The sequence below is a fragment of the Petromyzon marinus genome, chromosome 2, assembly GCF_048934315.1.
Source record: "Petromyzon marinus isolate PM22_M1 ecotype Great Lakes invasive population chromosome 2, UKy_Petmar_22M1.pri1.0, whole genome shotgun sequence".
Classification (NCBI taxonomy): Eukaryota; Metazoa; Chordata; class Hyperoartia; order Petromyzontiformes; family Petromyzontidae; genus Petromyzon; species Petromyzon marinus.
In genome coordinates, this window is record NC_133668.1 from 24,600,984 (window position 1) to 24,614,587 (window position 13,604).

At 48.4% G+C, this 13,604-nt stretch overlaps 1 protein-coding gene across 3 annotated transcripts in view; it reads left to right on the top strand.

Moving 5' to 3' along the window:
* Positions 1-13,604, top strand: part of PDE11A (phosphodiesterase 11A) — a 101,784-nt gene that overhangs the window by 52,466 nt on the left and 35,714 nt on the right. For all 3 annotated transcript variants that reach the window (XM_032958513.2, XM_032958515.2, XM_032958514.2), the window contains 7 exons: positions 1,273-1,362; positions 5,304-5,444; positions 6,335-6,399; positions 7,086-7,206; positions 8,655-8,733; positions 13,211-13,278; positions 13,469-13,561. In XM_032958513.2, coding sequence (XP_032814404.1) covers positions 1,273-1,362; positions 5,304-5,444; positions 6,335-6,399; positions 7,086-7,206; positions 8,655-8,733; positions 13,211-13,278; positions 13,469-13,561 — 657 coding nt within the window. The remainder of the gene's footprint in view (positions 1-1,272; positions 1,363-5,303; positions 5,445-6,334; positions 6,400-7,085; positions 7,207-8,654; positions 8,734-13,210; positions 13,279-13,468; positions 13,562-13,604) is intronic.

A 13,604-nucleotide genomic window follows, 5' to 3' on the forward strand; every position in this document is an offset into this window, starting at 1 on the left:
CGCCTGCACCTTTGGATTCTCTTTGTGCTGTGACGGAAGGGCTGTTGCCTGACTTCGTTTCGGGTTATCTTGTTGTTTTAAAACGTAGTAGGAGGCTTTCGCGACCGCTATCATCCATGATAGAGGGTTTTTTTTGGGTTAGATCGCGTAAATATATAAATGTGTCGTTAAACCCGCCACCGCCCGACACATCCAATTAATATGATTTGTCACGTAAACAGAACGTGCAAATTCGTTACTAGTGTCGAGGAGTAGTTGGATGACATCATGTCATCTGTAGAGGGAATACGTGATGTGATGACGTCATGTCATCGAGGGGTTAGAGATGTAGAGGTCTCACCTCGTCGCCGGGCGGTGATGGGTGAGCCCCCGCCCGGGGCAGACGAGGTGATGGACATAGGGGAAGCCGTACCGGGGCTGAGATAGCTGAGGGATGTCCGCGTAAAGGACAGAGTTCTGACGTGTGTAAGCGTCGAGTGTAGAGAGTGGCAACAGAGTGTATAAGAGTGTGTAACAGTTGTGAATAAATGGAAAGCAGCGCTATGTAGCAATCCTCGTCTCCGTCTTCCTTTACAAGTCTCCTGGGTGTCAATAGTTACGACACAACACTAGTACAGCAATACCAGTGTGTTGGAGAGCAAAGCCACAACATTTGCAATCTGAGTACGACATTTCGCACGTAAATATCAACTTGCAAGCACATTGTACATCCATTCAATTGTGTGTACTAAACTAATCCCTATTATCGTGTTATGTCAACATCATCTGACGCTGATATGGCAGCCGATGAGATTATGTCGTGCGCAGGAGCCCGATGGATTGTTTAATCGTAAAAGTGCGTGAGATGGTTTCACGGCTTATGGATGATGTTGCTTATCGAGCAGTGGAAAGATCGTCCCAGCTGCTGATGATCATGATTATACAGCAAGCGGTGGCGCAGTTATATCGCAGCGCAACGAACCCGGCGACCTGAGTTCGATTCCCGCTCACAGCTACCGACGTCAGTGACGATGATCTGAACCGGCCCTTGACAAGGGCAGCCAGGCGTGGTAGCAGGCCACCCACCCCTTCTCGTGTGCCGTTCCGGCTTTCATCGCTGCCACGTGCCAACAGCACTTGCCCACCGATAAAAAAAAAGGTCTGTGAAGGCTATACTGGGGAATATTTGCCTTATCAATACAGTAGAGCAAGTGAGATTTGTTTTGTTTTGTCCCATTCGGTGTGTTAAACAGGCCGCTCACCAAAATCGCGGCGCATGATTTGTCCACGCAGGTGCTGCAGATGTACCTGCCCTTCTGCGGGATCGGCATCGCCAACGCTCAGCTGTTCGCCGCGTCCCGCAAGGAATACGACCGCAGTCGGGTGAGCAGCTCTCGACCCACTCCACGCGATCTACGCATGCACCCACCCCCAGAGAGAGAACGAGAGAGGCAGAGATAAAGAGGCCAAGACGACGGGGATATCCGGCCGTACTACGTGTCCATGGTTGAAAATGATCGCCCTCCCCCCCGCCCACCACCACTTTTGGATCACGCGCCGCTCATTGTTTACAAAAAATTCCATGGGACTTGAGTGAACCTCAAAGGACAATTTATCTGCGCCTTAACCCCTTGGAATCTCAATGATGGATTTGTGTGGTACGCTTCTAAAGCTGCCCGATCAGATGCGGATCAATGTTTTGTTTAATCCCTGGGAACGTCCAGAGCTCCCAATTAAAAAAAAACAGCTCATTGCCAATCAATCCACGGTGGTGAGATGTTAAATACCTCACCTGGTATACAGGAGGTGGTGAGTTCGATCCCGACCCTGACTCCTGCTCTATATTTGGAGTTTGCATATTCTCTCTGTGGGCAGGTGGATTTTTCTCCGGGTCGTCCAGTTTTTCCATCCACATTTAGAATAAACACCCGTTTAGAGTATTTTGCTATATATTTCTACATGATAAGCCACTTCGTTGAGCTATCATTTGTGGCCAGGTCACTTTTGAAACAGAGCTACATTGCTCAGTGGGCCTTACCTGGTAAAATAAAATGATTTATTTATAGTTTCAATTAACTGCCTCTTTGTCCCCCAGGAGAGCTCACTTGCTCTTACAACATTAAATAAAGTTTGTGGTAATGCTGCTGTGTTGACAGTGGCGGCACAAACGCAGTTAACGACAACACGCAAAAAACACTCATCACATTTGTCAACAACACTGCCCTGAAAGATTAAATACAGGGTCAATGCCCAAAACGTCGCTTATTAATTTTTTTCTATTGGGGGCCAGTGTTTTTGACGAATTATTTGGTCACTTCCTCTCTGGTCTTCTCTCCAGTGAGCGATTATTTTTTTGCGTCACTCAAACCTTAAAATATACTGGTGTCACTAACACATAAAAAAAATCTACCGGCATTACTAACGCCTTAAATTATACTGGCATCACTAATGCCTGAAAATATATACTGGCGTCACTAACGCCTTAAAATATACTGGCGTCACTAACGCCTGATTCTAGATGGCATCGACCCACTTTTACGAGACACCAAGAGTCACACTTCCGCCCACGCAATGTAGCAGGTCTAAATGTATTCCTTGAGTTGTTAAAATGTAATAACTGGGCGTTTCTTTTAATTAAAAAACAACTATGTATTTGCCGTGGTTATGCCTGCCGATAGAAACTGCCCATATATGTAGCTGCTGCCGTGTTCTGTGTGTGATTGTAAGCAGAGCAGGCATGTTTTATATTTGGCGCAACATATTTTCGTGTGGATTTTGTCGTTTTACACTGTAAGTTTTAACATTCCATGGAATAATTTTTCGGTCATGACATTTTTACCATATTTTTGTTAGTTTTCCTTCTCACGAAAGGGGCCTTTAATCCCAATTGACTCTTGTCTCGGCCTCACTGTGCGCTGCGTTGCACCACTATCTGAGTAGTTAACCGCGCATTCAATAAACTTTCAGAGCCAGGGTGAACATCCGACTCCAACGTATTTAATGAATTTAATGAGGCAAAACTGATGGAAAAACACAGCACAAAATACAGCATCTGTTAATACTTGGAATATCAATACAATTGTAGTGTTAGATTTCACTCGGACAACTTCTGTCTTTCTTCGAACACCGCTTTATTTACAACTCTCAGCATGTCCTCCACATTCCACAGTATCCTAGTCGCCACGGCTCGCTCGCCATGCTTCACTCGACTCGCCCGCCACCTTTGTCTCTCCACTCCCCACAATTACTTCGCTTCCTCCGCACTCAGCGACTCCGCACTCAGCGACTCCGCACTCAGCAACTCCGCACACAGCGTCTTCGCACACAGCGACTTCGCACACAGGGTCTTCAGCTCCGCTATCGTTACGCTCTCTCTACTGCTAGCTGCTTCTCTTCTTCAGCTTCGCTCCACACTCTGTTTCCAAACTCCGTCTCCAACTCTGTCTCCAAACTCTGTTTCCAATTCTGTCTCCAAACTCTATTTCCAATTCTGTCTCCAAACTCTGTTTCCAATTCTGTCTCCAAACTCTTCTCCAAACTCCACGTCTTGCCTCGTCCAGCTCCCAACTCCAACTCTTCACTCCAGCTCCCTTAAGCTCTTCAACTTCAACCCATCTCCAAGCTCACCTCCTTCAACTCAACCCCCTCTGTTGACTCCGACTCCCACTCTTGTACCCGCTCTCATTACACCCCCAATTAATTAACCCGCGTCCCAACGGCGCTCAGCGTGACCGTCGCACCTGTTTCTCCTCAGACTTCCAGACGCCTCTCCAGCCCCAGCAACAGCACCAACCAATCACAGCCGTCCACGGTTACCCCAGCTTAATTGCCCCAACATAACCTGCACTGTATTTGCCTTCACTACAGGCTGACCCAAGATAACCCGTACTGTGTGATCATGTAATCACGCTGTTTCCACAACGCACCTTCGTACTCCACTTCACAATGAACACTGCAGCATTATAACATTGTCTTAGATAACATGAAACTCAATAGGTATTGGATGGACCAGGCACCTCCATTAGCACTGAATAACTATACAAGAGAACAAGCTACTGTGTTAAATAAGGTCACTTTGTGTAATCACCATACTGCAGACTAAATGCACAGCGCTGCACATAACACTGAACTATGGATGAGATACTTCTTCATCCTTGCTCTCAAGATCACATTAAAGTTACATGGGTACAAGTCTGACTCGACTTATTCAATTACAAGTAACATTCACAATAATGCAAGTGGCAGGCTTCGTTGTTAACTAGGCCTCATATTTATCATAACAATTTAACAGCATTATAAAGGCATTTACAGCATTATAACGGCAATCCCAACATTATAACAGCATTCCCAGTCTTATTAGAATGTAAACGAACTTACAGACAATGCTCTTTAAAGTCCCACAATGAACAGATGCACCTGTCTTCACTGAGACGCTATTTGTGCCTCCATTTTGTACTCTGTGTAATGGCTGATACCCAGCCTCATGGCTTAGAGAATGTTAAATCGTAACGTTCTGGTCACGTGACCAAACTCAACACGATATCAGGAAGTTCCTGTGTAATCAACACCCCCATATCTGTCATGGGGCAGAACAACTCTCGAGCCATGTTTTCAATTTGTAAACGCTGATTGTTGAAAAGCGATGTCTCTGCCTTCTGTTTTTATGTATGCATGTATGTTGCATGTATGTTGAACTTATTTGGCGCCGTACACTAATCTGAGAAGGGGAATTTATTTCCCTGCATGTTTATGGTTTCAAGTCAAAGTATTCCCTCTGCGCAAATGAGCATTAGCAGCTTGGAGCCAGTGAGAATACAATTCCATATTTCCATGACAAGACCTAGTCTGTCCACACCACTACGAATGTTACTCTCCACAAAGGGAAACTCATTACGCTGACACCTTAAATGCTGTTGGAGGAGCAGTGTTGTCGCATGAGTTTGATTCCCGGCGATGGATTACATGAGTGGCGAGTGGTATTGGAACTGCTCCTGGGCCCCCCTTCACAAACACGCACTGACCAGAATGGTGAAGTATAGCCAAACAATCCTCTTGACCGACACATCATGGGGAGGCCTTCATTCGGCAGCAGATTGGACAAAGGCCCTTTTATTATAAATCATTAATCGAACTCCAAAGTGACGGTAGGCCGAGGCGACCAACTGAACCACATTTTTTGAAAGTGTAACTTTCCCATGATGAGTCAGTTGCTCTCAACACCGGTGCCACCTGGCCAGTCCTTTGTGCTATAAGGCTGGGTGAATGATGTAAGTGACAAAGTGTCATTCGGGAGTGGGGGGGCTGCTACGTGGAATTACTTCTAGGCCCTTCTGGAGGTGGTCAATGACCTGTTCGAGGAGCAGACACACCTGGAGAAGGTTGTCCGCAAGATCATGCACCGCGCCCAGGCCTTGCTGAAGTGCGAGTGCTGCTCCGTGCTTCTGCTGGAGGACATCGAGTCGCCGGTGAGCAGGTGCCTCCGCAAATTGGGCAACCTCACGGTCAAATGTTCTGATATCGTCCCAATAACACATGCGGCGATCGTGACATTGTGAAGATAATGATCCCTTTTCAATTTCCAATTATGTAACGTACATTTACGTCATTAGTTATTCACATACGTCGTTGGACCAGGAACATAAGTAAAAGGCCATGCGGGAGGGCATGTGGCACAGTTTGGCGCCAGCCATTGTAGAGTGCGATCGTGTCGCTACGGTTCTTTGCGGCGAGTGCAATGTCTCAATAAAATTAACGCTCAACCGTTTGCGCGATCCGAGATTCAGCGGTGAACGCAACCCACCCTGTAACTTGCAGACGTCTCCGAATGGGAAAGGGGTTATGTACATTAAAAAAAACATGGGTTGTGTATGGAATAGAGCAATAGTTTGATGGCATGCATGAAATTGACTTTGCACTATCACCATCCCAGCGTGCATGGAGAGAGGCAGTTAGTCCACGTATGTCATAACACCATGGTATTTTACGGGCATTTATTCCTTAATAATAAGAGTAGGCAAATTATTTATTTGTGAATTACAGTCCTAATTGGCTCGAAGTATTTGTCATATTTTGACAAGCACACAGGTGATGCATCTGCCAGTCATCTTGGTCAGTCAATCCATGGCACCTGGGTCTGTCCCATGATCTCCTGTCAGCGAGCGTTCGGCACTGCACGTGGCCTCAAAGTGCACATAGCCTGGCATAAAGTGCTGTGGTGACGTGACCGCCACTTAGTGGCGAATGGCGGTTGTTGTTGTTGTGTATTAAGCCACTTGACGATTCAAAACTATTTCTGTCCGAATTGTAGTCCTAGAAGAAGAAAAAACATGGTTGAATGCCCGTTGCATCTCTGCAGGTTGTCAAGTTCAGCAAAACCTTCGAGCTGATGTCGCCCAAGTGCAGCGGCGACACGGAGAGCAGGTGATGATGTCTCATTCCCCAGCTGATCGTTACCAAACATCGCATCAGAGCATCCCACGGCAAGACTTCACCATCTCATGCGGTCCTTCGCCCGCACCTCCAATTAGCACAATTGGCTACGTACGGTGCAAAAGAAGTTAACACATACGTACGTACTGTACACACATCTCCTCCTGCTGCACTCTTACACCATTAGGGATGGCCTTGCAAGTTCAGAAGCGGTCATCAATATCAATTCATGGCCCACGTAGTGAAATCAACTTTGCCGATCAACCCCCCTCCTCCTCCCCTCCGCCACATCAATTCCCACACTGCTCTCAGCCTCGCACTAAACAGTTCATGCCAAGGCCAATCATTAATAGTGCACTCTTGGGGTGGGACGACGCATCACGATTCGTTCATAGTATCACGATCGATACTTCAGCTCACCGTGCGTGCATGCGCGTTGAAGCAGCTTTCGGCGGGGGGGGGGGGTGCTTGTGGTGCTGCACTGCCTGCTGTTGCGCACGACGATGTCTGACGTCTCGCGTGCGGCCGAACGACATTTGCGGAAGCGCGACAGAGAGCCGGCGGCCGACAATCTCGCCGGGGGCAGCGTCATCGGGAGCGCAAAGCTGTCGCCGTATGTGGACATTGTCACCTTTGTACGTCACGTGACGGCTGCCCTCCCCCCGGTGTGAAGGCAGCCTGGAGAAGGCCATGAGCTCTGACTGGCTGATCAACAATAGCATCGCCGAGCTGGTGGCCTCCACAGGCCTCCCCGTCAACATCAGCGACGTCTACCAGGACCCACGCTTCGACACAAAGGTGAGCGAGCGGCCCACCCCTCCTCCTCCTCCACCACCGCCACTCACCTGCCAATGACCGAGTCGAGGCCCACCACCACCGCATAGGTTCGCGCCGCGGCGGAGTGGTGTGGATCTCAGATTTCGATATTGGGCACACCGAACCCCGTCCGGTGTTTTTTGCTCCACGGGCTTCGGGAGCCCCTGCAGAGAAGTGAGATCGCTCCATATGGGCTCCCGAAGATGTTCCCAGCATTAAGAGCGAAACGCCGGACCTTGTGCTGCACAACACTGTGGCGTATGGAGCGAAAGTGCTTCCGAGAGCTCAGTCAAAGATTCTGCGCTCATGGATTTGAGACGCGATGAAGGAGTTTGAGACATCTCATCTTCCCACCTGAGTTCATCTCTCCCTCTCTCTGTTGCTGCTGTTTTGTCTTATTGATGGCAAGTGCTTCTGCTTTGCTAACTTTAATAATAATATGGTGCCACGGTGGCGAGATGTTAACTACCTCGCCCGGTATACATGAGGTCGTGGGTTCGATCCTTACCCTGATACCTGTACATTTGGAGTTTGCGTGTCTCTTTCCCCGTGGTCACGTGGATTTTCATCTCGGTCCTCCGGTTTTTCCCCCCCCATTTAGAAAAATACATTTCCACGTGATAAGCCACTATATTGAGCTGTCATTTGTGGCCAGGTCACTTCCAAAAAAGAGCTATATAGCTTAGTGGGCTTATCTGGTAAATAAAAAATAGTTAAGTTTAATAAAAATCAATATTGCTTCGGAGCAGTGCTCATCAAACATCCTCAGCCAACGAAGGAAATTCCACATTGCTATGGTCGGGAGCAATTGTTCGATAAGACAACTGCCGCTGACTTCCCCTCTGATTCGAATGGATGGTGGATTAAGCCACAGAGGGTTGGAATAGGTAAACTTACCAATCACGATTCGAGCTCAGTTAACGGCTCCACCGAAATCATCAACGCAGTCTTTCAAAACAGAGGTGGTCAAGCAAGGGGATATCAAAAAAATGTGTTTGTCCTATGGATAGACTCGCCCCCTGCCATATGGATGTGGGGTTTCCACCACTGGGTCAGGGCTATAAATGTGAGACGAGCAGTATAAACTCACTCATGGTACATGAGTATGCTAACATCGGTCATCCTCGCAGCAGCAGCTTCTGGCTAGTGATCAAACAAAGATGGTCACTGCACCGTGCACTTTCAGATGCGCTTCTGTGGACGGCAGGAACGCTCTTCCTTATGATGTTATAAAGCCATTGAAGTTATGCACTTTTAAATCTAGATTGAAAACTAATTTCTTTAGAACTGCTTTTTGTGTTTAGTTTGTTGTACTTCCCCCGCACCTCCGATTAGCACAGTTGGCCAAATACGGTTCGAAAGAAGTGCAACATACATATATACCGATACCGCTTGTACGTGTGTGCGTGTGTGCATTCGTCTGGATGCAGCACGCAGACCAAATGTCCGGATTTCACATCTGCTCGGTGCTGTGTGTGCCAATCTGGAACAGCAGCCACGAGATCATCGGTAAGTCCCGTTCGTGCCCATCAACGCTCAATGGCTAACGCGAACAGAACAGACTAACCACTACACGGTATAGACCTCCCCACAATTGGTTGTGATTTTAATCGACCTCAGTGGGTTGATGGGCTAAGTCAGCCCCACCCCCCCTCCCCCCCCTTGTGATTGCGAGTCGCTTGCTCTGTCGCCGAGCTACGTGGCCAATTTAATAGATTCCCCAGGACCCGTCACTCATTCTTCATGAAGAGTTCCAGTCACGAGGGCCGTGCGTCACGGGCTCAGGAACGCTTCTGCCTTGTTGGCGACGAACTCCCCGCTCCAATCCCCCTGGGTGTGCAGGAGGAGGCTCGATCATTCGCCGCGTTGTGAAATCGTTAAGGGAGGGGGCAGACGGCTTTTGCGTGCAGAGTGAAGCCTTCGTCCGGCAGAGGATTGATCATTGCTGATGCCGACGACGGTGACGATGATAATAACCTTCGTCGATTCCCGACCGGGACTTGGACACACAACCTTTTGCTTGCGAGTGAAGTGCTTTGACAAGCAGTATTGGGAGGAGAAACGCGGATGCCCTGAGCTCAGTCAAAGCATGCATTTTCCTAGGGAGTGTGTGAAACACTCCCCTTTTGCTGGAGTTTAATTAATTCCTGCCGAGACGGCACTGCCTCCTGCTTCCTCCTCCTCCGCCGCTCGCAGTGGCAGTGTTCATTTGGCAGCTCCCAGCAGACGCCCGGGGGAGGCTGGTGAAAGCCACTTCAGTGGCCGTTCAACAGCGGCTAGGAGTCTCTTGCCCGTCACACTTGCAGCGGTCTCGCCGACTCGAGCTCCGAGCAGCCAAAGTCGATAGAGCGGAACCGAAAAGAGCTGAGCAAGCAATAATACCCGCCAGTTACCACGAAGTGATGGTGACATCAACACGGCGCCTGTGCCAGGCAAGGTGCACCCCGAGGGCCACGTGAAGTGTCGAAGGCTCGCTGGCAGAAAGGGTCACGGGACAAACCCAGCAGGTGCCATGGGCTGACTGACTGAGATGACTGGCAGACGCACCAGCTGTGCCCCCTACTGAGTGAGTTTGGTAACTACATGATCCGCATTAAAGAGGACGAACCCACCGAAGGAGATGGAGCGATTCAATCCGTTCGTGTGCCGGTTGCTCACATAGCAGGATCGTCAGAAGTGCTTGGTAGCAGCAGCTTGGAGTAGACCTTCGTCCAGCAGTGGATTGACCTCGGCTGATGGTGGTGATAATGATGATGATGAAAATGGAACTGGGTGGAGAACATGGTGCGGTTGATCATGCACTGCTGCCCTGTGAACCTCAGCTACCTGAGTTCAATTCCAGTGTCCGAACCGGTCATGGGCTTAGCGAGTCGCATCTCGTGGGCTATCATCGCTCGCCTCCCCGTGAGATTGCGGCTGAGTGGCTCTGACTGCCTGGGCCACTGTGGTTTGGGGGCAGGGACGCTTCGTGGGCAGGGTGTCTCTTGATCGGTGAGGGGTTCGGATTGACAGGAGTGGGTGGAGCTTTGGAAAGGGGAACCAGGTGACAGGGGAGGGACGAGAGGGACGAGGAGTGAAGGGATACGCAGGGCGGCCATGCGGCTTAGAGAATACGAGTTAGAACATTTGGTTTCCTGAAGTGAGGGCCATTGGGGCCTGAAATAAGCTAAGTAATGACAGAGGAAAATTTCGGGAGCTGAGCAAAGTGTCAGGTGAAAAAGAAACATAGCGTGGGTGTCAGATATTCAAACTGCGTCACGACCGCAGTGTGCCCGGGTGTATTGGTGAGGCGGCCATTTTGTTATGGAGGTGAATTTTTGCCACGAGGCGGCCACCTTGAAGAGGACGACGGTCTGAAGTTGGAGCCGGGAGTGGTGGTGACGACAACTTGCTGGCCTGTGAGCGACTGGGGTTCTGCTGTTGACTGCTCACAAGTGTGCCATCCCAACAAGCATCGTCTTGGAGCCAGGAGCGGTGTAACAGCAGTTTCGCTGGCTCATAAGCACAATCAACTGGTAGTTCTTCAATGGCCTACTGGTCTGATCAAATGTGCGCTGTGTAAGCAAGCGTCATCTTGGGGCCAGGATTGTTGGTGACGGCAGATGGCTGGCTTAGGAGCACAACCATCTGGAGTCTTGCAGTGGACAACGGTTCTGTTCACCTGTCCGCCACCCAGGAGTGGATCGTCACGAAAAACCACCCCGCCGCTGGAATGAAAGTAGCCCTCATGAATGCTGAAGACTGTGGGGGGAGGCTTCGACAGCTGGGGAAGAAGGGGAGGTGACCGCCTAAGGCTGGAGTTGTCGTTGGAACGTTTTATCTAATCTGTTCAAGAACTGGCGGAACACTCCGTAGTTGTCATCCGTCGGCGTTTGTATTTGAAGAAATCCGTGAAACAGGTATTGTCGGGTTATAGAATTGTGTTGTTTGTTATTGCTGCTGTTATGATGGTGATTTTGGTTGGTATTATTTGCTGGTGATATTTTCACTCCCTGCGGGTAAGTAGCAAACTTGCCACCATAAAAAAATTTAATAACTATAAAAATTTGAATTAAAAATAAACGCTGTTATTTTGCAGTAATCCTTGTTATACTCTGCACCCAGTCATTGGGTGCGTCAAGTAAAACAGGGGTTCCACTATAAACTAAACCACAGCGGTGCGGGTACTAGAACTAGGGTCGGGTATGGACCGAAACCCGCAAAACTTCACGTCGCAAAAGGACATCATTACAGCCACCGCCACTACCACTAGGCCTCGGCAAGGTAAGGTAATTTACCTTTTTTACCGGGTAAAAGTGTAAAGGTAAAGGGTAAAGGTGTCGACATGCAAAGGAGTAAGGTAAAGGGTAGGGTAAAGGTAGCTCGGAAGAATTACCCAGTAGGGTAAACGTAGCGCGAAATATTAACCCGGTAAATACGGTGCCTTGTTTACCGCTAAAAGCTCCGTGGCGCAGTCCGTGGCCTCCATTTAATAAGTAATATAAAAAAAAAATTTAACACGTTTTTATGAAATGTACGGGTAATGGCAGAACTCCACGACTCCAGGAAGTGGACCCGAGCTTGCCACAACCTAAGGGGCCGTGGGCAATTACAGCCAACGTCAGTTGACTGTGGACAGTTTGACCCAAGCCGAAACATAACATATAAAAAATAATGTTTAAAAATATTTTTATTTAGTTCGACCCAAGCCGAAACATAACATATAAAAGATGTTTAAAAATATTTGTATTTTATTTTTAATGATAGAATATCGTATTGTCATCAGTATGACATAAGTATACCAAGTTTGCAGTCGATACCACATTGGGACGTGGGTTAAAATTGAGTTACAAGATTTGAGGATACAACGACAACAACAGAGTGAGTTAAAAGAAAGCATGTAAAATTGGAATCATTGAGAGTATTCTATATGAATAAAGCGCTCTACCTAGCATTTACCTGCATGTGTAGTAGTACCCCAGTAATTACCCTGTAATCGGGTAATTTGTATGGGGTAAGGGTAAAAGGTAGGCTCGTTGCTTTTAACCTTTTACCTTACCTGCTGAAGGGTAAAAAGTAGGGTAGAATTATTGTATTGTGGTAAGGTAAAAGGTAGGGTAAAGGTAGGCTCGTTGTTTTTACCTTTTACCTTACCTTGCCGAGGCCTAACCACCACCACGTGTATTGCACCACGATATGCCGCGTGCCTCTCCCTCTCCGTGCAGCGGGAGCTGGCTTCTGTTTCAACAGAAAACTTGCAGGGCACAGGAAAATTTGACAAGAGTGACACTAAAAACAAATAAAGTGTGTGCGTGTCTGTATGCGTGCGCACACACATGCATCTGTGAGCAGTAGTGTAGCACTATAGCGGTTATCGCACTGCACTACAAACCCGGCGACCCAGAGTTCGATTCCCGATCATGACCAAAAAACAAGCGGCAGATGTTTGAAACAGTCCTGGGCCTCCCTTATGTCGACTCAGCCTGAAATGAGTAGCTTCTGCCGTGCGTAAATATCAGCATTGAAGAGACGAAGGCGGCTGGGCATGGTGCTGCCCACACACCCCTGAATGAACGGGTAAACACATGCCCAGGATAGACTTGTTTATGGCCATCATATACCGCATTCAACTACGTCGCTAATAATGATGGCATCGCTTCACGCAGCGCCCGAGTCGCCGAGGTGGTGAGATGTTAACTACCTCGCCTGGTATACAGGAAGTCGGGGGTTCGATCCCGACCCAGACGCCTGCTGTCTATTAGGCATTTTCTCGGGGTCCTCCGGTTTTCCCCTCCACATTTCGAGTTTTTGGCTGATAAGTTTCCACATGATAAGCCACTTAATTGTGCTATCATTTGTGATAGCCAGTTCGCTTCTGAAAAACAGCTACATAGCTACAGTGGGCCTTACCTGGTAAAATAAAAAAATATGTGTTTAGTTTAATTTAAGTCAGGAATCGAATCCCAGGCACTTTGGAATATCAACCCGTGGTGGCTTTTGTGTGCAGGTGTTGCGCAGATTCTGAACCGGATCGATGGCAAGCCTTTTGACGACGATGATCAAAGGCTTTTCGAGGTATATATGTTTTTTTATTATTCTCTCCCCTTCCACCGCTGTTTACTTGCTGTCACGAAATAAGGCGTCAATCAGTGCACTTATCCCCCCCCCCCCCCTCTCTCTTCTTTTTTGTGTTGGTTTAACTTTAACGCGGGGCGAAGCATTACGGTTGATTTCTGTTTTTTGTCGTGCACCGTTTTCTCGCCAGGCTTTTGTCATCTTCTGTGGACTGGGAATAAATAACACCATCATGTACAATCAAGTGAAGAAGTCCTTCGCCAAGCAGTCGGTGGCTCTGGATGTGAGTGCCGACCGCCGCCGCCCATTGATCATTCACGTTGACG